At 47.4% G+C, this 23,923-nt stretch overlaps 2 protein-coding genes and 1 long non-coding RNA gene across 3 annotated transcripts; 2 read left to right on the plus strand and 1 right to left on the minus strand.

Annotated features, from left to right (window-relative positions):
* Window positions 1-598: 598 nt before the first annotated feature.
* CWF19L1 (CWF19 like cell cycle control factor 1) lies at window positions 599-8,828 on the plus strand. Its single transcript, XM_086900627.1, has 14 exons — window positions 599-703; window positions 830-914; window positions 1,150-1,228; window positions 1,639-1,740; window positions 2,451-2,665; window positions 3,389-3,507; window positions 3,676-3,760; window positions 4,284-4,424; window positions 5,264-5,375; window positions 6,107-6,186; window positions 7,022-7,231; window positions 7,614-7,733; window positions 8,431-8,528; window positions 8,605-8,828. Exons 1-14 carry the CDS (start codon window positions 681-683, stop codon window positions 8,747-8,749), a joined length of 1,614 nt encoding a protein of 537 aa, XP_086756753.1. The 5' UTR covers window positions 599-680; the 3' UTR covers window positions 8,750-8,828.
* A 15-nt stretch (window positions 8,829-8,843) lies between these two features.
* Window positions 8,844-23,859, plus strand: CHUK (component of inhibitor of nuclear factor kappa B kinase complex). The gene is made up of 21 exons (XM_023930318.2): window positions 8,844-8,999; window positions 9,069-9,163; window positions 10,618-10,732; window positions 12,194-12,263; window positions 12,915-13,003; window positions 13,261-13,350; window positions 13,540-13,664; window positions 14,057-14,164; window positions 14,458-14,593; window positions 15,323-15,517; window positions 15,916-16,018; window positions 16,979-17,102; window positions 17,564-17,715; window positions 18,584-18,645; window positions 19,544-19,653; window positions 21,022-21,071; window positions 21,192-21,288; window positions 21,689-21,836; window positions 22,176-22,315; window positions 22,871-22,967; window positions 23,574-23,859. The coding sequence occupies exons 1-21, from the start codon at window positions 8,844-8,846 to the stop codon at window positions 23,598-23,600; spliced, it is 2,289 nt and encodes a 762-aa protein (XP_023786086.2). The 3' UTR covers window positions 23,601-23,859.
* Window positions 14,033-17,502, minus strand: LOC147652013 (uncharacterized). The gene is made up of 2 exons (XR_015290085.1): window positions 16,894-17,502; window positions 14,033-16,660 (listed from the first exon to the last, which is right to left on the minus strand). It is a non-coding gene; the product is annotated as an uncharacterized LOC147652013 (long non-coding RNA).
* Window positions 23,860-23,923: the final 64 nt, after the last annotated feature.

Below are 23,923 nucleotides of genomic sequence, written 5' to 3' on the forward strand. Positions count from 1 at the left end.
CTGCTTACAGAATTCGGATGGTAACATTGTAAAACCTTAATAAAAATATAGAAGCATTTCATTTAAAAATCCCCTATAAAAGCTATTGGTAAGGCATTGTTTATTCTTTAGGCATTATTATAATAAAATATAAAAGCTGGTAACTACTGGAGAACTTGTCTGGTGTTTACAGCCTAAGTGCTCTTTTTGGTACAGCTCAGCGTAATAGTTATACATAAACATCGAAATATAGTATTTACATATATTAACATATATAATGAACATTAGAATAATTTATCGGTGTAAATAGTCAGCTGCAGTAATTATTTCAGCCACTTCTGAGACAACGACTCCTCTCTTACCCGATCACCTCTTCTACTTCTTCACGGGCTTTCTAAATTTACTGCCAACACTGACTGGAGCACTAACGCAGCACGATGAAGATAACGCGCATGGGGAATATCGGCGATTCCTGCAGTGATTTAAACTTGCGGCGATTCCAGCTCGTTTTGTCAGGCTTCGGGCACCGCTCACCCGGCAGCCGGCAGAGCGCTTTGAGTGGCGCACCCGGAAGTGGCGGAGCGCTTTGAGTGGCGCACCCGGAAGTGGCGGAGCGCTTTGAGTGGCGCACCCGGAAGTGGCGGAGCGCTTTGAGTGGCGCACCCGGAAGTGGCGGGAGGTTCGGGTCGAGCATCGTCGTGATGGCGGCGGCGCCGCTGCGCGTGTGAGTGGGACGGGACGGGACGGGAAGCGGGATGGGGGAAGGGCCTGCTGAGGTTGCGGCGGGGCTGGGGCCGGACCAGACCGCACCGTGCTGTGCCGGCCGCTCTGACCACGCGGTGTCCCGCAGGCTGGCGTGTGGCGACGTGGAGGGGCGGCTGGAGGCGATCTTCGGGCGGGTCCGCGCCATCCAAGCCAAGAGCGGCCGCTTCGACGTAAGGCTTGTGGGGCTTGTGGGGGGAGGTGGACGTGGTGCCCTTCCCGCGGGGTTCCCATTCCCGTCCCCAGACGGCCGAGGTGGGGTTCCTGTGCGGGAGATGTGCCGGCGGTGCTCGGTGGGTGTAAGGAATATCTTCACTTCAGTAAACCAAATGCTGCTGAAGTGGTGCAAGCAAAGCCCTCGTGTGTGTTTTGTGAAATGGCAACCCCCGCTTTATCCGGTGTTTTTAGATGCTTCTGTGTGTCGGGAATTTCTTTGGCTCTGCTTCCGAGGCAGAATGGGCCGAGTACCTCTCAGGGGCCAAGAAAGGTAAGGAAGGAGGGTGGCACCACTTCACAGCCCACCTTGGGATTCAGGAGCCACGGCTGGGCACTGTGGAGTTAAAGCAGTTACACTCCAGCAGGGAAACCCCACACAGGAGGGAAAGATGGATTGGTTTGGAACACCCTTGTCTTTAGGGCTGTGCATCATTTTGGGGCTAATCTTACACATTTAGGGGAGGGCGATGTGGGTGGAGCAGAGGTTGTTCCCCACCTGCAGCTCTGGGATCACCAGGCTGGGGACTCACTCTGCAGGAAGGTTTCTTGTCCTGTGCTTGTTGCTCCCAAGGTGTGGTGGAGGGTCTGACTGGGATGGGATTTCCTGCTGTGATTCCTGGGCAATGTGGGCTGGTGCACTGGAATTAAAGCTCAGTGAGTACATGAGGTTTTCTCCCACAGCTCCAATCCCAACCTACGTGCTTGGTGCTAACAACCAGGACACCCTGAGCTATTTCCCGGATGTCAGCGGCTGTGAGTTAGCTGAGAACATCACTTACCTGGGTAAGGCTGCAGGGGATTTGGAGTCAGGGAGCTGCCTTTGCCTGCTGGGGCTTTCATGAACATTCTCTCATCTCCCACCTTTCTTTTTCTGGGAGTTGTAAGTGGCATTTTTTTATCCAGTGGTTCAGACTGGAGTTGAATTTGATGTCGGTACAATCTGTGTAAAATGTGAAAGAAAACCTTGCTTTTGTGATTTGTTTGGGTTTTTTTTTCATTTCTCTGATACTGAACTTGCTAACCAGAAGGAATAGTGGTTACAAGAGGCTGTTCCTTGAGGGAATCTTACTCCCAGAGCATTCCTGTCTCTGTAGGAGAATGTTTCGATATGATTTTGCTGTGTGGCTGTTCTGGAGTAGCAGAGGTAACAAGCGAAATGCAGCAAAGCTAAAAGGAAAAACCAGGTTCTCTCCAGAATTGCCTCCAGGCCAAAAATATAACAAAGTAGAGGCACTTGGCTCTTTTTGCTGAGACTTCATATTGCTGTGGATGAGTTTTTGGGAAACAAGGTGTCAGGGAGGAGGGGGAAGACTGGGGCTTGTTTGAATAGCTCCGTTGTGGGCAGGGTTGGGTTTGAGCTGTGCCACCGAGCGATGCCATTACTCTGGGCACAGAAAATGACTGCCTGTGAGGACAGCTGCAGCGGCAACAAGTCTGTCCCAGGGGATTCCCTGCCCTGCCTGCAGCTCAGGGCTGTGTGTGTGTTGCTGCAGGCCGCAGGGGCGTGTACAGCGGCTGCTCGGGGCTGCAGATCGCGTACCTGAGCGGCACCGAGGCGCAGCAGCAGCCGGCGCCCGCCCACAGCTTCAGCGCCAAGGACGTGGCCGAGCTGAAAACGTCTCTGCTGTCAACCCCAAACTTCAGGGGTGTGGATATCTTGCTGACATCCCCCTGGCCCAGAGAGGTGGGGACTTTCGCCAACAGCACGGTGAGTGTTCAGTTCCGGGGGATTTCACAAAGGGTTGCCTTTCTCCTTCCTTTGGCAGTTCACCCTCTCTGAGTGCTTGACAAAGCTGGCAGGGAAAGCAGATGCTCTGGTTCTTCTCAGAGATGGAAGGACTGAAGGGAGGGGTATTTGTGAGACTTCAGGGCATTTTATCTGTGCCTGGTGCTTTTTGAGTGTTTTGGTGTTTATTTCCTTAAGCACCAGCCAGGTGGTCTGGTTCTTCATCAGTCTGGATTTTGAGGGCGTTGTTTCATTTGTGTCCAGTTTTGTTGTGTTGATGTTCCTCAGCAGAAGAGATTTTCAGATGATTTGAAATCTGTCTGGACAGCAAGGCCACACACATGTGGCAAAAGAACTTTTTTTGCTTCCTCTCAGTTTCTTCCAACATCCAAAAAGAGATACAATCCTTAGTTTAAATGCATGAGGAACCTTCCCTCACATCATAATAACCAACCCTGCTGCCCTTGGAGGTTGTAGAGAAACAATTTGGGATTGTTGGGATGTTCTGGCATAAAAAGAAAACTCAGATCTCAGAAATTCCCTTGGCCATTCTCTGTAGTTGTTTAATATGTGATTCTATGTTTGACTTCCCTTGGCATGAATTTTCTGGAAGTGTGCTCACTTGGGGTTACAGAGAAGTATATTAAACCTTTCTTTTCCCTGCTCTTTGAGAGGTGTGAATAAAGCTTGGTTTGTATTTTGTAGGGAGAAATAGATACCAAGAAGTGTGGCTCAAAGTTAGTATCAGATCTAGCTGCAAGTCTCAAACCAAGGTACCATTTTGCTGCCCTGGAGAAGGCCTATTACGAAAGACTTCCTTACAGGTTTGTAAAATCATGTGAAATCTCACTTCTTTTCAAGTAGGGGTTCGGTTTTTAAGGAGCACAGGAGGATTGATGTGCTGTCTGTGTATCTTCATGGCAGACAAGAGTTCTCCCACTGTCCTTTCAGTACTTTATGTGCCAGTACAGCCAAGTTTTGCTTCCTTACAGGAATCACGTGGTGCTACAGGAGACCCCACAGCACGTGACCAGGTTCATTGCACTTGCTGATGTTGGCAATACAAGCAAGAAAAAGGTACTGAACACTCTTGAATCTTTTTCTTTTCTCAAGTACAATAAAAGGGCAGTGAGACCAGTTAGATGACAACATCAGGCACTTAAAAGCTTGGCTGGAGTGGAGGGATCTGTCTCACTTGAGTAAGAGGTACCACTTGTCTTTTTTGTGACATTGTGTTCTGAGGCACAAACCACTAAAAATAACAAACTTCTGCCATGAGGTTTTTAACCCATTTCTCTTCTCTCCTTAAGAAAGTTACAGAATATTGGTTGGTAGTTAAGGGATGCACAGGATCCAGGCCTGGTAACAAAAAAAGGCCAGAAAGAAGGCCTTTAAACAGGCAGGGATCAAGGATGCACTCCATGAACTCCTGTGTGGGACACTGCCACAGGAGGTGTTTCTCCATGCCCTGCTTTGGCACAAACACTGATGTGCTGAGCGGTGTGGAGCTGTTCTGGGGTATCTTAGTTCATAAGTGATCTCCTCAGAGGTGCAGCCATGGCAGGAGCTGCTTGCCCCTGAGCCCCTGTGTTTGTTGCAGTACCTCTATGCCTTCAGCATCGTGCCCATGAGCTCAATGGACCCCGCAGAGCTGGTGAAGCAGCCTCAGGATGTCACTGAAAATCCCTACCGGAAACTGAGGAAGGAGACTCCCAAGAGCAAAGCCCCGCTCTCTGCTGAGGTACCACCCTGTGCTCCTCCACATTCCTGGCTCACTCTCTGTGCTCACAACACTGCTTGGCTTTCCCTTTGGGATATCTCTAAAACTCTGCTGTGGAGACAGGCTGGGAGAGCTGGGGGTGTTCAGCCTGGAGAAGAGAAGGCTCCAGGGAGATCTTATTATTGCCTTCCACTTCTTAAAGGAGGACTGTAAGAAAAATGGGGACAGAGTTTTCTCCCCTTCAGCATTAAAGCCTTCTAATGGCATTTGGCTGTATGGAGTAACTCAGTCAAATGTTTTTAACCTCTGTTGAGTCTGTGACAGGTTAACATCTCTAAGAAATAAAGCCATTCTTTAGGCACTGGCTGTTAAATGAAAATATTTGAATAATCCATAATAAAATCAGGCAATTCTGAATGTTCAGCATAAGGCTGAATAGGAGAGCATAATGATTTGGGGCAGCTCTCCCAGAAGTTTTTCCCTGACTGAAGCAGGCAAAGTCTGCTGCACTACTAGGAAAACAGGTAATTCTGTTCCAGGATATTCAGAAGGAATTTCTTCCTGGGAAGGGAGCTCAGGCCTTGGCAGGGGCTGCCCAGGGAGCTTTGGAGTCCCCATGCCTGGAGGTGTCCAGGGAAGGGCTGGACGTGGCACTCAGTGCTCTGGGCTGGGGACAAGGTGGGGATGAGGCACAGCTTGGACTGCATGGGCTGGGAGGGATTTTCCAGCCTCAGAGATTCTGTGATATTGGTGCTTTTCAAAAGTGGTTTGCAGCTCTTCAGGAAAAACTTAAATATCCTGTCACTTTCCGTGGTACATTTCTAACTGAACATCCTGTTCACTTTTCATTTCCTAAACAGGAAGAACCAGCTTGTCAGTTTTTCTTTGACTTGAACAAGCATCAGGGAAAGAAACGTCCCTCAGAGGGGAAAGAGAGAGGGGACTCACAACCTAAGCAAGCCAAGAAACCTCGTAAGTGTGAAGATGCTTTTTTCCTGAGCTCTTCCCTCGAGGCATTGGATGGACCACATCACTCCAAGCTGTTTGTCAAGCTGTTGAGCTGTAGGTGTCATCTAGCCAGAGAGCTGTCACTGCCAGCTGCTGGGGCAATGCAGGAGGATCAAGGGTCCCTTGTTTCCAAGGGAAGATAGGCTTCAGTAGGTGAAAGAAGGGTCAAGAGCATAGTTCCAAAGCCCTTTGGGTCTGTGGTTGTGGTTGGGCTGATGGCATTTACCCTCTGAACCCAACATGGCACTTCCAAAAGGCTCAGCTCAGGCATCACAGTTTGGGTGTGAATCCAGGTGTTTTGGGTGTGAATCCAGGTGTTTTGGGTGTGATGGATAGGCCAGAACTGACAAGTGTGTTTGACAGCATCTGCCCCTGTGTTTATCTGTGCAGTAATTTTACCTCATTGTATCTGTTTGCTTAAATTTGCTGGTGTTTTCTTACTAGTGAGCTGCAGCTACTAACTCCTGGAACTACTAAACTCCTCCTTCATTAGGTTAGGGCATTCCAGGAGAATGGCAGTGAGCAGGGTGTGACTGCCACCACCTCCTCTCTTGCTGGAGTTTCCCTGGCCAGAGCTGCGTCTCTCTGACACCTTCAGCACTTTATAAACTGGGAAGGGTGGCTGGAAAATTCCAGGTGATTTGTCTTCTGACAAATATCCCTTCTGCTAATCCTTGTTTTCTTTCCCAACAAAGCTCAGCCCACAGGGCCCTGCTGGTTCTGCCTGGCCAGCCCAGAGGTGGAGAAGCACTTGGTTGTCAGTATTGGCACACATGTAAGTACCAGCAGTTTGGGCTTTGCTAGGTCAGAATCACACTAAGACATGGCAAAACAAAATGCCAATCTCCAATTTTAAATTTAAAACAAATGAACTTTATTTGCAGCTGGCTTTTAGGTTTGCTTTCAGTTTCTTTGCATCTCTTCTACAAACACATAAACTCTTAAAAAGTGAAGCATGGCCCAGTTTTGCTCCAGCAGCAGAGCTGGATTCCAGTGCCAGAACACTTTTTGCTGTGCCAGCCCTCTGTAACCATCTGGCAAAACTTTTCCAGCTGGAAACCTGCTTTGGCTGCAGGATGCACCAGTGCCAGAACTCTGTGAGGTGGCTGGTTACAGTTTTGTTCCATAGAGATAAAAAAGAGGGTATCTCCAAGATGTACTTCAAGATGTTGACTTTGAAGCTCAGTCCATCATTTTTTTATGCACTTTGCTTAAAGATACTGCTCCTTTATAGCATAATCCACTTAGAGGGTCAGGTTTGTCCACAGGCTTAGTTTAAATTTTTAGGTGGATTTTTGTGTCAGAATAAGAAATTCCTGCCTCAGTGGTGAAGTTCACTCAGCAGCTGCCCTGCAGACAAGGCATTCTCTGGCATTTAAAAGATACTATATTGTTTGTCCTTTGGCAGTCCCTTCATCTCTTTCTCATTCCTCTCGTGATTAAGAAATTCAGTATAAAAATAAATTCAAATAAAATGGCTAATAAACAATCCCTGATAAGCAACACAGAAGACTCTCCTGTTCCTGAGGCTGAGGGCTACTCCTAATGAGTAGTCAGAGAGTAAACTCCTACAGCTCAGTGAGTAACTGGTGTGTGTTGTTTCGCTCTAGTGCTACCTTGCCCTGGCCAAAGGGGGTTTGTCACCTGACCACGTCCTGATTTTGCCAATTGGGCACTATCAATCAGTGGTGGACTTGTCTTCAGAGGTGCTGGAAGAAGTGACCAAGTACAAGGCTGCCCTAAAGGAATTTTTCAGAAGCAAGGGAAAGAGATATGTCCTATTTGAAAGAAACTATAGGAGTCAGCATCTGCAGCTACAGGTATGGTTTGGGTGTTGCCCAGGGAAAACATAAACTTACACTGAATATAAACTCCAAATGTATTGAAAGGGTCATTTTGGGGTTTATCACGGTGGTTGCTGTGTGTGGCAGGTCTGTAAGCGTATCAGAGCTGCAGCAGAACTACCACAGAGATGAGAAAGGAGCAGGCTGTGCTGAGAACTTTCAAGCTTTGAGTTTTCAGCTCTCTGTCCTGCTCCTACAGGAAAAAAAGTCTCATAAGTTTAAGCCTGTAGAGATGGGTGTTCACCTGTCTTGTGTGATGAGGCTGAGCTGTACTGAGGAGCCCACGAGCTCCAGTGATGGAGTGATGACTTTCTGCAAATGCATTGTCTTCTTTTATGGAAATGTCCTCCCTCTCCAGGTGATTCCTGTCCCGCTGGACCTCTGTACTTCTGAAGACATCAAGGAGGCTTTTATTGCACAGGCACAGGAACAGCAGATTGAGCTGTTAGAAATCCCAGAGCACTCGGATATCGCACAAGTATGGGGCCAGATTTCACCTCTTCCCCTCTGTCCTGCCCAAGCTGCTGTTCCCCTCAGGTCACTCTGTGGGGTTGGGGTTAAGCTGTTGGAGGCAGAACCTCATGGGCTTGATTTGGGGATGTGCCAGAGGTGTTCTGCTCTGGGATGAACAACAGATGATTTTTCAGCTGAGAAATGTGAGCGTGGCCTCGTCCTCCAAAAATGTGCTGTACTAGGCCGGGGTGACCTAGATGAGGTTAGGAATGATCAGAGCTGGCTGCTTCTCTTGTTCAGTCACTCAGGGCAGAATTAAACCACAGAGTATCAGAGGTGATCCCAGCAGGAAGTGACCCACTGCTCCTTCCTCCCATGGAAGGTATTGTTTGATGTCGGGCACTGACCTCAGGCAGCTTGTGGAGTTATTTTTCCAAGTTTCCTCCCAGGAAAGAGGACCGTGGCATGGGGACAGCTGGGTCCCCAGCCCCTGAACTGGCTGGGAGGAGAGTGTGCCTGTCACCTGGTGGCTCTTCTCAGAGCCTCTCTTCCCAGGAAGGGTGATTAGGCATTTGAGGGGCTGCCCAGGGAGGTGGTGGGGGTGTTTAGGGTACAGACGGGACGTGTGCCATGTCTAGTTAACAAGGCGGTGGTCACAGGCGATGCTGTGGGAGGTGTTTTCCAGCCGAACTGATTCTGTTTCCGCGATTCCCGACGCGCAGGTGGCCCAGCCGGGGGTGCCGTATTTCTACGTGGAGCTGGACACGGGGGAGAAGCTGTTCCACCGCATCCGCGGCCGCTTCCCGCTGCAGTTCGGCAGGTGGGTGCCGGCCCCGCCCCCCCGCGCCGTGACGTCACCGCGGCGCCGCGGTGACGTCACGGCGCTGTTCCCGCAGGGAGGTGCTGGCGAGCGAGGCGCTGCTGGCGCAGCCGCAGCGCGCGGACTGGCGGCAGTGCGCCGCCCAGCGGCCCGAGGAGGCGGCGCAGGCCCGCGCCTTCCGCCGCGAGTTCGAGCCCTTCGACTTCTCCCTCCGGGACTGAGGCGGCGCTGCCGGCGGCGGCCCCGGGCGGGCGCGGGCGGCGCCGGGCGGTGACGCGGCAATAAAGGCGGAGTGCCGGAGCGAGCGGCTGAAGCATGGAGCGGGGCGGCCCCCCCGCGCCCGCCGCCGGCGAGCGGGCCCCCGGCGGCGCCGCGCTGCGCGGGCACCCGGCCGGCGGCTGCGGGCCCTGGGAGATGCGCGACCGCCTGGGCACCGGCGGCTTCGGCAACGTGTGCCTGTACCAGCACCAGGTGGGGCCGGGCCGGGCGGCGGGGAGGGCACGGCCGGGCCGGGGCGGCTGACGGCGCTGTGTCCCGCAGGACTCGGGCGACCGCGTGGCCATCAAATCGTGCCGGCTGGAGCTCAGCGTCAAGAACAAGGACCGCTGGTGTCATGAGATCGACATCATGAAGAAGTGAGTGCGGGCACGGCTCGGCCCGGCCCGGCACCGGACAGACGGGGAGAGGGGACAGCCGGGGTCAGCCCCTGGACTGGCCGGGAGAGGGGAGTGCGGGGAGTCAGCCCCTGGACCGGCTGGGAGATGTTGTGGGGACCGCTGGTGCCTCGGCTGCTGGACCAGCTTGAGAGTGGGAACCGGCGGGGGTCAGCCCCTGGATCTCTTGTCACCTGGCATGCCCGTGCTGGTTTATCTCTCATCCCCATGTCCCAGCTCATGCCTTGGCTCGGGAGTTGGTAACTTCAAAGCCCCCTGCCTTGCTGTGCTGTCTGGGCTGTTCACTCATCCGAAATTCCTCCAAACTCACACCACCCTGTGGGTTGAGTTTTGATGTTGTGACTTGGGAACACCCACATGTTCCCATACCCTGCGGTACCTTTGTTTTTGATTTAGCAACCGGGGGATCCTGAAATCGCTTTTTTTCTGTTACGCTGCCGAATCCAAAGAATAAATTCTCCTTACGTTTCCTTGTGAGAAAGTCCATGCTCTGTGCTGCCCACCCTCCTTCTCTAGCAGGTGAAACAGGCCTGGACAGCTTTGGTCTCGTGAATGTAGGGGCTGCCTCAGGGTGTTTGGGTCTCACAGAACTGTGAGAGAGAGAGAGAGAGTGATCCTGGAGCAGAGAATCCTCTGTCCCACTGGTGGGAGCAGGGGTGCTTTGAGTTGTCCTCCCTAAGGCCTGCAGTGACCCTGTTCAGGATTTTTCTGAGCTGCTGTCACTTTGTTACCCTGCTCACCGTGTGCTATGACATGGGGGGAAACCATTTGCAGGGAACATGAATTTGTAAGTAAAGGCTTGGTGATGTCTGATTTGGTTGCTGAAAACAACCACTGAGTCACAAGCTGCTCTTGCATTGGCGTCCAGAGGCTTTGGAAGGTGTAGAGAGAAATAATTTGCCTTCTTTTCCTTCTGGATATGTCATTTATTCCCAAGAGTAGTGTGTATTAGAGACAGTCAGGAAGCAGCTGTTTGAATTCAGCTGTAGGGGTAATTCTTTTCCTCTGAATGTGGCTTTCACCTGCCTGGTGCAGTTACACAGGGGTTAAGGGATTCTTGTGGAACGCTTGGGCCAGGGGGAGTCTGTTCCTGCATACAGCAGCACACACACACATGCACGTAATGACTTTGCCAGGACTGTGCAAGCATTCAGAACTTGAGTCTGGATCCTCATCATCAAAGTCTTGTACCTTGGCTTTGAGACATCATTTCTGTTCATCAGTGGTTTGTGTATTCCCAAGGTATGGATTTTTATACATTTGGGAACTGGTAGGTACCACCTGATGAGCGAGCAAGGATTCCTGTGGGGAACAGAAGCTGTCTCTGGACCATAAAACGTGATTGCCTGGCAATCTGTTGTCTCATTCTCCCAAGAGAGGAGTCAGAGTTTTCATCCAGCTCTCCATGTGCTTAGGCTGAACCATCCCAACGTGGTCAGAGCCTGTGAGGTTCCTGAGGAGATGAATTTCCTGGTTAACGACGTCCCTCTCCTGGCCATGGAGTATTGCTCGGGGGGCGACCTCCGCAAGGTAACGCCTGCTTTGCTCTCAATAAAACACATAACCCAAACGAGCTGTGCTAGTGCTGCTCCTGTAACCAGGTCTGCTCCGTGCTGCTTCTCTTTGGGTACAGGTGTGAGGAAGTAAATGCAGAGTGGGAAAAAGCCACGTGTGGGAAATGAGGCTTGTGTTTTTGAAACCAGAGGGCAACCCAAGGGCAGATACTCTTTCATCCTGGCAGAGTGTGTCCTTTCATAAAGCTGCTTTAGCATTAGTGCAGCTGCTGTGTCTCTGTCTGCTCAGTGTGACTGGTTTGGATTCACATGTATCCAGTGTTGCTCTCAGCACAGGGAATGAGCCTCGACTGGGGCCTCCAGGGATTCTAAACCTTCGCTATTCCTGGGAACTGCCAGTCTGCACACTGGCAACACCCAAAAATAAAGGAGCCTTTCAGTAGTTCCCCAGGCAGTGGCTTCATAACCTGGTACAGTTCATGCTCCCTTTCCATTACACCTGGATTCAGGAAGCAGCAACTTCTGTAGGGGTGAAACAGCAAATCCCTGTCAGGATTTGCTTAGAAATCACCTCATCTATGGGATCAGGAAACTCACTTTCTGTAGTTTTTGTTACTGGTGTTAAACAGCCCTGGGGAATGTGAGCAGCGGGTGAATGCAGTAACTCCATCTCATTATATGGTTTTGAGTTGTTAAAAACAGTCCAAGAGACACTTTCAGGTTTTAAGTCCCAGTAAAAGAAGGGGCATATATGAAAAAGCACCTGGGAGTTGCAGACACAGGCAGCTGGCTGTGTTCTCAGAGCTATCTGGCTGTTGGATTATTGCAGAAGTTTGGAGGCTCCCTGAAGGTAGATCAGAGACTCTGGCTGAGAAATTAGCTCTACTTGCAGTGCAGTGTTTGGTCACTTTGTTTCTGATGAATCTTTAGGTGTGGTGGCATAGATGCTGAAACAATTTAGGATGCTTTAACATGCTTCATTCCATCTGATGTTCTGTACTGCTTTGTTCCTTAAAGGAAAGAAAAAAACATAATATTTTTTATTTCTGATTGTATTTTTAAAATCTTTCTTTTGTTTGGCATCATTTGAGTTTCATTTCATTATTAATTTCTCCTTGTGAATCCATTGTGAGGGCTGAAGCACCTCAGTCATCTCATAAAGTCTTGTTTGCAGTAAAAGTCAGAAATTGCTGAAGCTGCTTTTGTTCACAGCTCATTAAGGCAATGTTGAGGGGGAGCCTCCCCTGCCTGCAGACCTGTGGTCCTGCCTTTATCTCCTACCCCTTTGCTTGCTGAATTTTTGGTTTGCTTGAGTTGTTTTCTTGCCATGATTTTACTGTACAAAGTCAACTGTCCCATTCAGCTGGAATGATCCTTGAACTGTGCTGGATAGTTTCAACAGGGGATGGAAAATGTTGGTTTTTGCTGTTAACTGTTGCAAGTGTTGATCTGAACATCCTTTGCTTTTTTTTGGTAGCTGCTGAACAAACCAGAAAACTGCTGTGGGCTGAAGGAAAGTCAGATCCTTTCTCTGCTTAGTGACATTGGTATGTAGTTAATGCTTTCCTTTGTTTGCTTTTTTTCTTAAGTGTAGTGGTATTTTCCTTTTTCAGCTGACCACGAAAAGGGAACTAAAGTGAACAGGGTATTAAAAAAAAATCAGACCCATTGGAAAGTACCTGTTTTTTTTGGGCACTGTGGGAGGGGTGTGCTGTCTGATAAAGGGCAGTGGAAATTTTTCTCTAGGAAAAAGATCTTCTAGGAAAGCTCCTTGTATTCTTAATTAACTTACAGATAACCTGACACTTCTTGTAGTGTTTTGGCAGTGTTTTTTCTAGTTTTGGCATGAGAAAGTATTTTAGAATACTGGCCTGGACTTCTGGCCTTTCAGTGCTCTTGAGGGCTTTCAGCTGAATTCCTAAAATAAAGAGCAACTCTGCTTGCTTTATCCCTGTTCCCCTTCCAGAATGTTTTTTTGTTTATTTTTCATAATAAGTTGGGTGTCTTTGGCATGTCTTTGCAAAGATGTGAAAACGCAGTGGAGAAGAAACACAGGTTTGGAAGCTGTTAAATGTAGAAGTGAGTGGTGGTAAATAGTGGAAGGCTGGGAACTTGCCCCCCAGCATTAGGTTTTTATCAGATGTATGTTTAATCAATGTGAATTTTATTTTCTCTTAAATCAAGCACATGTCTTTCAGGCTCTGGTATCCAGTATTTGCATGAGAACAGAATTATACACAGAGATTTAAAGCCTGAAAATATTGTTCTTCAGGATGAAGGTGGGAAGGTAAGTCAGGTGGTGAGTGTGTTTCCACTGTCATTTCTGGAAGTTGTCACATTGAACTGGACTGAAAACCCAACTGTACATTTATTAAAAGCTTTTAACACTGTTGCCAAAGCTTTGTAATGGATTTTCTCCAGAATTTCCGCTCTGGCTTTCCTCTTGAGAGTATTCTGTGGCTGTCACTGAGCAGATTTTGGGTTGTTTGGTGTTTTTTTCTCTCAGCATTTGCTCTTCTGATGAACTGTTTAAACTGTTTACAGATTGTTCACAAAATAATAGACCTGGGATATGCAAAGGATCTGGATCAAGGAAGTTTATGCACTTCATTTGTTGGAACATTGCAATATCTGGTAAGACTTTTTTTAGTGTCATCAGCACTGGGGCAGGGCAGCTTTGGTTTGGCACTGGCAAGGGCTAAAACACCCAAAAATGGAGATCCTGGGGACCTATCCCATGGGTGTCCCCTCTCAGGGAGCCACACCTGGACACAGCTTTGTCTCTGCAGAAAAGTCAGAGTGTCTTTTTATGATTGTTTTCAGGCTCCAGAACTCTTTGAGAACAAATCCTACTCGGTTACTGTTGATTACTGGAGCTTTGGGACAATGGTGTTTGAATGCATCGCAGGATTTAGACCTTTCTTACATAATCTACAGCCATTTGCCTGGTAAGACACTTTTCCTGGAAGAGGTGCTTGGAAGTGCTAATATTTAAAACTGTGCAGAAAGACTTCAAGCTGCATATGGAGGTTTCTGCTTGTCTTGCTGTGCCTGGAGTGTATGGTTTTTTAAAAGGTGGTTCTGAAACAGAAAAAAATAGGAAACTTGGGTTTCTGTTAGAACAAGAGAAGAGGTAAACCTTTCCAGAGGCAGGGTTAATTGGAAGGGCTCCTGTCTTCCACATGGGAATGTTCTGGGTGGATTGAAAATGGCATCTTTGTCCTGAAAGATGAGTTTGTTTTCTAAAGCTGATGAACACTGGCACTTCCTTGCTGTCTTTGGTTGCTCCCTTACAAAAGTAACACTCCTCAGTATATACACAAAGGATTTTATTTTCCAGGCATGAAAAAATCAAGAAGAAGGACCCAAAGCACATCTTTGCCTCTGAGGAGATGAACGGGGAGGTTCGCTTCAGCACCCACCTGCCGCAGCCTCACAGCCTCTGCAGGTATGTATGTCCTCATTCCAGGGGACAGCTCTGGTCTGCTAAACTGAGGGCTCTTCCTCCTTTATCCCAAGCATTGAGAGCTCCTCCTTCTTTCTACAGAGTGTTTCAAGCTCCTAGCAAGCTGCTGTTTGCTGTTAAGGGATAGCCTGTAGCCAGTGGCTCTTTTTTTGGCCTCTATGGTGCCAGTTGCCCACATAGAGCCTGTTGAATAGAGCACACAAGGAGAGGCCCAGGAAGCTGGGCTGCTTCAGCCTGGTGAAGCCCTCCCCTTCCTTACAGCCTTTCTGCTTTAGTTTGATTGTAGAACCCATGGAGAACTGGTTGCAGCTGATGCTGAATTGGGATCCGCAGCAGAGGGGTGGAGGTTCAGATCCTGAGACCAGTCGTCCCAGGTGTTTCCTAATAATGGATCACATACTGAATCTGAAGGTGAGTGGGGGCTGTTACAGGCTTTAAAGGCCTTCTGAAAGCATCCCAGAGGACAGAGAGTGTGTTCAGCAGAGTAAAGCTGTAATCCTGACATCATCCAGCTTCCAGGGTCAGGAGAAATTGTTTTTTCTTGGTATCAGGAAGTGAGTGCATATACAGCCAGTCCGGTACATATTGGAGATGAAAACATCTCCTGCAATATTAATCTCTAGCTTTACATTTGGAGTAGAAGGATAACCCTGTATTACTGTTTGTTATCCTGGAAAGGGCTTGCCAGGATCAAATAAAGGTTTATTATTTGCTAATAAGTTTTCCCAGACTTCCCTGGGATGCTGTTCCCTCCAGGTGTATTCATGTACTATAGTAGTAATGCCTGTAGGAGAACAGTGGTGATATTCACCTGATTTTTCCTCTTCAGATAATTACTTGAGCTTTGCTGGAGTCAGACTAGACAAGGCAAGCCTGTTTAGAATTAGGAGGATAATTTTGATGTGATAAACTGCAGCAGGGCTTGTGAAGGGTGTTAGTGTGTTGGATTGTGGTTTTCTCTGACATTAAAAGTTACAGGCCCAGGCTTTGTGTTTTTTATGTGGGGCTTTACTCCTGAATTGATTATTTTGGTTAGTAAAACCAAATGATGCTCTCATTCTGCTCTGTGCTCTGTCCCAGGCTTGTGTGCCTTTGTCTTTGATATCCAAGGATTTGTAATCTATTGTCCTCTTTTTACAGATAGTACACATCCTAAACATGACCTCTGCCAAGATTGTGTCTTTCCTTTTGCATCCTGAGGAAAGCCTTCATTCCCTTCAGAATCGCATTGAGCTTGAAACTGGAATAAGCACTGGAAATCAGGAGCTGCTGTTGGAAACAGGGATTTGCCTGGACCCTCGGAAACCTGCTTCCCAGTGTGTTATTGATGGCGTGGTAAGAAGGATTCTGGTCGTATCTTTTGTGTTCTCAGAGAATTTAAAATCTTAGGGAAGATAAACTGCTTAAATCTTCTCCCACAGGAGACAGTTTGCTCTGTAAATGTAGTAACTCTAAAGATCTTTAATTGGGTAATGTAAGCAGGTTTTGTAGTTGTGCAGAATAAATACTTAATATTAAATATTAATTATGCCTAAATATTTAATTAATTGCTGGCAAAGGGTTCTGTCTTCCTGTGGGATCTATCAAAGTAAGTTTTTTAAGGCTCTTGGTAAGAGGGAGTGCCCACAATAAGTAGTTCATTATGTACTGGGTTAGTAGGAGTTGCTTGGGGTTTCTCTTGCTTATACTCTCTTTTTGGGGTTTCTCTTGCTTATACTCTCTTTTCTTCCCAGAGAGGCTGGGACAGCTACATGGTCTATTTGTTTGATAAAAGCAAAACTGTCTATGATGGCCCCTTTGCTTCTCGGAGTCTGTCTGACTGCGTCAACTACATTGGTGAGTGTGCTGGAGAAGTGCTGTTCTCTTGCAAAATGAAATAAAATTTGCTTTATAAACCCCTGTGTGTTGTCTTGAAGGGTTCTGTCTGATTCAAAGAGAACCATTTAAGAACCTGAAGCAGCCTAACACCTTGTCCTGATGACATAGCCCTGGCATCAACAGTTTGTGCTTTTAGGCTGTGTTTAGCTGCTTCTCTGCTTGCTCTGATTGTCTCCAGAGATGACAGCGGTCATTGCACGACCTAATAGACCTCTCTGAAGGTTTATTTATCATAAATCTCTATCTGTGTGACTAACTGTGTACCTCTAGGAAAGAAAAGTAGTGTCAGGGGACAGGAGATGTCTGCTGGGATACTGCTTGTAAAGAAAATAGCTTGTGACATGCAGTTACAGCATGTTCAGTAACTTAATTTTCTTTGGCCTGTCTCCACTGGTTTTCCTCATCTTCTAGTGTCACTCAGGTTTTTCTGTGTTCTGGGTTGTTTTATTCTGGTGAATCTCATTGCATGGCACCATTGTGCTGAATCTCTTGGCTTTTTGCACCATGTTTATTGATACCCCAGTGTACTGCCAGTTTCTGTCTCTGTGAGAACACATCTTTTCCTCTTAAACATCCACATCAGGAAATCTGAGGGGAAACCTACAAAAGGTTTGAAGACATTTTCAGATGAAACAGATCAGGACAGTGACCAGTATCAATGGATTAAGTGGAGCAACTAAATTTGCTACCTTGGACTTTATTGTTTTGTTGGTCAAAACCCCACCATGAGGTTTTACCTGCTCAGTCACAGGTTGTCACATACCTGGGGAGCTGTGACATAAGAAGCTCATGCACGCTTCAGCAGCATCACCTAGAAATTGAGTAGAACTTACCTGGCTTCCTAGGCACCTGAAGCAGGAATTAGCAATGTTGTCCTTTTCCAGAGTTGTCACTGCACTGTGTTTCTCCTGTGTTCAGTCCAGGACAGCAAAATCCAGCTGCCAATCCCTCAGCTGCGCAAGGTGTGGGCAGAAGCGGTTCACTACGTCATTGGGCTGAAGGAGGATTACAGCAGGCTTTTCCAGGGACAGAGAGCTGCCATGTGAGTTGTCTCTCGTTCAGAGGGATCAGTGCTATGCCAGCACGGGGTCTGTTTGCCTGGAATCATGCATCTCAGGGAGTTTTGGTTCCCCAAAGTTTTACAGCCCTCTGCTGTTCTGTGCCTTTACATTATAAAATGTATTTGGGATGGGAGCTTATTCCACTCCAGGAATTGTACTGGGTAATGCCTGACATTGATAATAACCAAAATACACTTGAATATTCAGAGTCCCACAGCATGGCTGAGGTTGATGGAGACTTCTGGAAGTCCTCCAGCCCAATCCTCGCTCAAAAAGAACCACATCCAGACAGCTCTCAAATATCTCCAAGGGTGGAGACTCCATGACCTCTCTGGGCAGCTTGTGCCAGTGCTCAGTCACCCTTAGAGTAACAGAATTTCCTCTTTTTTAAGTCCAGGTGGGCTTTCCAGCTAATGTGTGCTATCCTTGTTCCATCTGTTAGGCTCAGCCTCCTTCGGTATAATGCAAACCTGATCAAAATGAAGAACAACATGGTGTCAGCATCCCAGCAGCTGAAAGCAAAGCTGGAGTTCTTCCACCAGAGCATTCGCCTCGACCTGGAGAGATACAGTGACCAGATGGCTTATGGCATATGTAGGTATTGGGGAATACTTGTCTGGGTGTCTCCTGTGATCCTATAAAGGAGCTCAGCATCTTTATGTGGGTATATTTTACCTAGGGGAGGTGCAGGAGAAGAGTTTGTCAGGAGCAAAGGCAGGAGGATAAAAACCAGAATGTTTTTGGAGACCTTCAGTGACAGTGAGACAGGTGGTCAGCTGTTCTCCACTGAGAGCAGAAAACAGGAGCATTAATAGTACTGATGATGTAAATATTTGCTATTTATTCATTCAGAGTCTGATTCATTTGGAGTTGTGACTGGGCACTAAGTGGAGGGCAGTGCACTAAGGGAGTGCTGCACTTGCTGACAGTGCTAACAAGCTGCTGTGCTTGTTGTCAGGAGAAACCATTTGTCAGGATGAGAGATGGGCTGAAAAAGCACCAGCTGCAGTTTCATGTCCCAGAAACAGTGTTGAGGAGAGAATAGCAAGATTTACACATAGTTTGAATATATATGGCTAAAAAATGCAACCTGAGTCAAAAATTATGACTGGGCTGAAGGATGATGATGGAAAATGGAAAGACACTGTGAACTGGATTTGGACAGTCTGTGTTCAATCAAAAGTGTCAGTTGTTGAGCTTAATGTGGAGTTTGAGGACTCAGAGTTGTTTTAGGCCAGTGATTTCAAGCAGTGAAATCCTACCGAAGGGTTTGCGTGTGAGTTAAGGCTGAGCAGAGAGATACAGCTTTCCTCTGGGATCTCTGGGTCATGACTCCTGCTGGGAGGTTCAGCGTCATGTTCTTTGTGTTCAAAGTACACCAATATAGGTAAAGTCCAGGTCTTGCTTTATTTTTGTGTCTCAATGTCTTTTTTTTTTAAATTAACAACACTGTTTTCTTAAGCTTCAGAGAAGATGCTCAAAGCCTGGAAGGAGATGGAAGAGAAAGCCTCTCAGTGTGCACAGGTAGGGGATGCTAAAGAAGCTGAATTATTTCTGTGTGAAGGAGACTGTGACAGGAATTTAATGTGTCATTTGTGCCACTGCTGTGTCCCTTCAGTGTTTCATATCCTGCCTGCTGTGGGAATGGGAATATCATTGCAGGTGCATTAAAAAAGACACAGTTTCCTGTCACCAAGTTGTTGAAATGGATTTGGACAAAAACAACAAAAGTCACCAGACTCAGGTCTCTACAAAGGAAAGTGGAATGCAGAGACGAGTTACTTGTTGCCCAAAAGAAAAGGTGTTGCCATAGAGCAGGAGTCTTCCTGCACACAGAAATTCCCATTGCTGTGGCTGAAAACCAATCACTTGCCATGCAGCGATTTCAAAATTGCAGGACCTCACTGAGGAGTACAGACATAAATTACTGGCATGCTGCAAGCAAATATGCAAATGAGTTTTAAATTAGAGTCATCTCTTTTTTTATTACCTAAGGAATGGATAAAAGAGTGGCTGCTTCTAGCACAATCATTCAAGGCTGTCTCCAGCTTTTTCCAGACAACCGGAAACCTCACCCAGTATTTACCTGGCAGACCATGAGAATTATGTTCTGTTATTCCACCTGCCTTGCCCCTTTGTGAGGAATGGAAAATGTTTCACTCTATACAGAGGGAATCCAGAGAGATGATTTATGAAGAAACTGATTTTTCTCAGCCAGTGTTGGTGGTCAGAGGTTTGGTTGTGGGTGATACCATGCACTGAGAACAAAAACCTCAATTATTGTAGCAGTGTTGTATCAAAGAGCTTTTTTGTCTCCTAAACTCTCCAGGCAGTAAGCCCATTATCCAAACAAGTGTTCTGGGGATTTTTATCTCTTTGATTGCTCTCCTCCAGTCTGATCTGTGCCCACTTTTCACCTCAGGCTGAAGATATTGGCTACCTGGATGAGCAGATCATGGCTCTGCACACCGAAATCGTGGAGCTGCAGAAGAGTCCGTATGCAAGGCGCCAAGGAGAGGTCATGGAGAGTTTGTAAGTTCTGTTCTTCTCATTTCTACTGCATATAATTGGATTTTGTGTATTTCAGTGTCTCAGGGGTTTTCTCCCCTCCCTGTTGCTGGTTCCCTTGGCGATTTTGAAATGCAAACTGCAAGAACAGAGCAGTGTACAGTTGATTTGAGATCATTTTGCTTGTGAAAGGAAAGATCTCGCAACTTGTGGGATGCTTGCCTGTCACTGAACTATGAAACCTCATTTTACAAGAGCCAAGGCTAAGATAAATCTTGGTCTCAGCTGAGGATTACCTTCTGTGTTGGAGAGGAGTGACTTTCTTACTGTTGAGTGAGAAAACTACGTGATTGTTGTAAAACCCTGTTAAACACCTTCAGTATTTTCAAATCAAGGGGTGAATACCTCATAGGTACTTGAATATTTGGAAAGCTGATTCCTTTTTTTTTTGAAAGTATTAAAATATGAAAGAGGTTAATGGCATTTCTGATCTTGAGAGGACATAGGAAACAATTACTGGGCTGCTGCTGAGAGCACAAGTGACAGTTCTAAGAGAGAGGTATTGAACAGCCATTAAATCTGTTAATAAGAGCTCTTCAGAACAACTCTGACTGTTCAGGGAGGAAATGTGCCTGCTTCTAGCATGTTCTCCGCCCTCCCTCTTTGCTAAGTTGCTTTTCATCCTGGTTAGTTGCAGCAGAACTGGTGTACAGGGGAGGAAGTGGTGCAAAGGAGAAGCCACCTCCTGCAGCAGCAGCTCAAACTAATCAGGATCATGCCTCTTTAAACGTTATTTTTAAGTAATTTCACCACTGCAGACCAGGGTCAGAGCTGGGAAACTGCTGCTTGTTTCTGACAGACTGGGATTTAGAACAGGGAGGATTTTGTTCAAGGCTGGAAGTTTTCAGTTTGGCTGCTTTTGAAATACTTGGGAGAAGTAACATTTCATGGGAAGAAGAGAAGCACAGTCGTCTTGCTTGTGCTGCAGCTGTCTCTTTCCATTTACAGACTATCACTAAAATTCAGGCAAAAAATGCAGAACAGGAACAAGAATATCTCAGGCAGCTGTACAGTCACAGTTTCAGAAATGAAATTGGATAATTAAGGATACGGGGGAAAGAAAACACAGCTGAGCCATGTGAAGATTTGAAACTGAAAATAAGCTCCACTTGGTGTGGTTTTCTGAGAATAAATTGCATAATAGGAGAAAATGAGAGACAGCTTTTGGGAAAGTGTTGGATTCCATTACAGAAAGAGCATCCCTGTGTTCCAAAGGCCATGCTTGTGTACCAGCTGTAGGAGAAGGTTCAGTGTCTGAGTTCACTGCAGTGCTTTTTTTCTTAAGTCGCCTGGCTGCTGACACCTGCCTGAATCATATTCTTCTTTTTAAAGGGAACAGAGAGCCATAGACCTGTACAAGCAATTGAAAACACGACCTCCAGGTATGGGAGAAGATGATTTAAAGGCTGATTCACACTTTTACCCCATGATTAATTGTTCTGAGCTGAAACTCAGAAAATGCTGTTAGGATTTACTAACATGGTGGTTGCTGGCCCTTGCAGATCATGCCTACAGTGACAGCACAGACATGGTGAAGATCATTGTGCAGACAGTACAGAGCCAGGACCGTGTCCTCAAGGAGCTCTTTGGACACCTCAGGTAATTGATGCAGACGAAAAACCCAAACAGATCCAGCTTGCAGCATTTGGAGCTTTGTAGTAGAAAAGGATAGAGAAAATCAGAGAGATCAGAGCACAAAAAGCTCCATCCACATTTCTCATAGTATTGATTCTGCTCCTCTGTGTTGAGTTTCCACTGAATTTTTTTAAACCATGACTGTTAGCATCCAAGAGTTCACTTAAAAATGAGGCAAATTCTACCAGTTGGAAGTTGGAATTCAAATCTTCAGGAAAAAAAAGCAGTAATGTTACAGAGCTGAGAAGATACCACAGTGATTTGTACATTAATTTTTCAAGTATCTTGAATCTTGAAAGGTGGGGCTTTTGATTTTGCCAGAATGTGTTGGGAAGTGACTTTGTGTTTGTTTTTTTAATCCCAGCAAGCTCTTGGGCTGCAAGCAGAAGATCATTGACCTGCTCCCTGAGATTGAAGTGGCTCTAAATAACATCAAGGAAGCTGACAACTCAGTGATGCAGATGCAGGGAAAAAGACAAAGGGAAATATGGCATTTGCTGAAAATTGCTTGTGTGAGTAGCTGCTGGGCTATTTGCACTTCCTTCCACTGCATGAGCCAGGAGACATCAAAATAAACTCAGCAAAAAGGGGTAGCTGCCACACACCATGGTTGTTTGCTTTATTTCCTGCAGAGAAGGGCAGTCTGAGATGGTAAAAGCAGAAACTAAATAGGTGTTTTCCTGGTTAGTTTAAAGTGTTTTAAAGAGTACTCTGCTTTTTTTGCATTAATTACAGTGCCTGTAGCCATCTCCTAGTTCCCATGTCTGTGTTACCAACAGTGCTCATGTGTAATCCCAGATCTTGTTTACGTAACCTTTATACCTAAATTCTTCTGAATTTCTTTCTTCCAGACTCAGAGCTCCTCTCGATCGTTGGTCAGCTCTAGCCTGGAAGGAACAGCCTCAACTCCAGCAGCCACCTGGCTCCCCCAGAGCTCCTCAGGGAATTCAGCTCCTCACCCTCTGTCCTCGCTGGCAGCTCCTGAAGATGGGTATGAGCTGCTGGGGGAGCAGCCACTGCAGGGAGCTCAGCCTGGCTGCTTCAGGATCTCAGGGGATTTATCCTTCCCAGACAAGTTTTGGGACTTTGTGTCACTAATGCTCGAAAAAATCAGGGATTTGGTTGAACTCTTTATTCAGAAACCCCTCCTCTCTATTTCTGAGCCAGTTCCACATGCACTGCTAAAGGACTGTGCCATCCATTTAATGTATGTCACGTTCTTCCTTGGGCCTGGAGCTGGTTCTTAAGCTCCCTCAGTCCCTGCTGAGTTGTCTGGAGCTGAGGCTTCATTAACAATTTTACTTCCAGTGTGTTCTGTCAGTGTGAAGCCATTTCCCTTTGTCTTGCCACCTCCAGGCAGGTTTTTGTGTCACCTACCACTGCACAAACTACAAATCACTTTTTTTGGGTTGTTTGGTTTCAGTTTTGTTGTTGGTTTTTTTTTTTCCTCCCCCCAGAAAGAGGGGGGGTGAGGGGGCACCTTTTGATGGGGGTTTTACTTTTGGTGCTTGAAATCCATCACCTTAGGGCTTTTTTCTTCCTGCAGGGAAAATTTTGCCGACATGATCCGAGAGAATGTGAATTACCTCGAGCTCTTCAGCAGCATTCTGCAGGAGGTCAGGCAGGAGCAGAACAGCATGATGGTAAGTGCTTGTGCATCTGCCAGGACCTGGCTTTCAGGAGACACCCAAGGGTGTCTTGGGGATGTGAAGAACTCCTTGAATGGGAAAAGATGCTCCAAGCCCCATCCAGCCTGGCCTTGGACACTTCCAGGGATTCAGGGACAGCCACAGTTTCTCTGGGCACCCTGTGCCTGTGTGCATGGATATGTGTTCATTCTCAAAATCCCATCTAGGCCTGCCCTCTTGCAGTGTGAAACCATTCCCCCTTGTCCTGGCACTCCAGGCCCATGGAAATAGTCTCTTTGCATCTTTCCTGTAGCTCCTTCAGGCCCCACACTGAGGTCACTCTGAAGCTTCTCTCCGGGCTGAACAATCCCAATTCTCTCAGCCTTTCCTCAGAGGAGAGAGGAGGTGCTCATCCTTTGGCTACCAGTTTGGAAAATCCCACAATCTCCCAAACTGGAATGCACTCACAGGGCTCAGTGAGCCTGGCTCGTGTGCTGTGCTGCATTGTGTTAAGTCCTGTGAGCTCCCTTTCTACGGGCAATTACTGATTTTTCATCAGACAAGTCACACATCCAGTAGCCAGGCCCTGTGCTCTGTTGCATCTTTTGCTACTCTTTGCAGAGTTTCGACTGGAGCTGGCTGAAGTAGCCCCAGGAGCCGAAGTGCTGCATCACCCAAGTGCCTTCTGTGTGCTGAGTGCGGGCTCGGCCGCCTTCCCTGTGGGACACTGCGGTGTTCTGTTGACATCACCATGTCACCCACCTGCTGTCACCTCAGGGACTGGCCTGGGCCCGGCCCGTGGAGCCTCCTCAGGGACAGGGGGTGCGAGCAGGGCCCGCCGCTGCCGTGAGCCCCATGAATGTATAGCGCGTGTATATATAATAAACTATGGTGAGACACACACACACACACACACACTGAGGCTTGGTCACTCCCGCGCGGCCATCGCCATCACGCCGTTGCCTGGCAAC

Source organism: Cyanistes caeruleus, chromosome 8, assembly GCF_971803275.1.
Source record: "Cyanistes caeruleus chromosome 8, bCyaCae1.hap1.1, whole genome shotgun sequence".
Classification (NCBI taxonomy): domain Eukaryota; kingdom Metazoa; phylum Chordata; class Aves; order Passeriformes; family Paridae; genus Cyanistes; species Cyanistes caeruleus.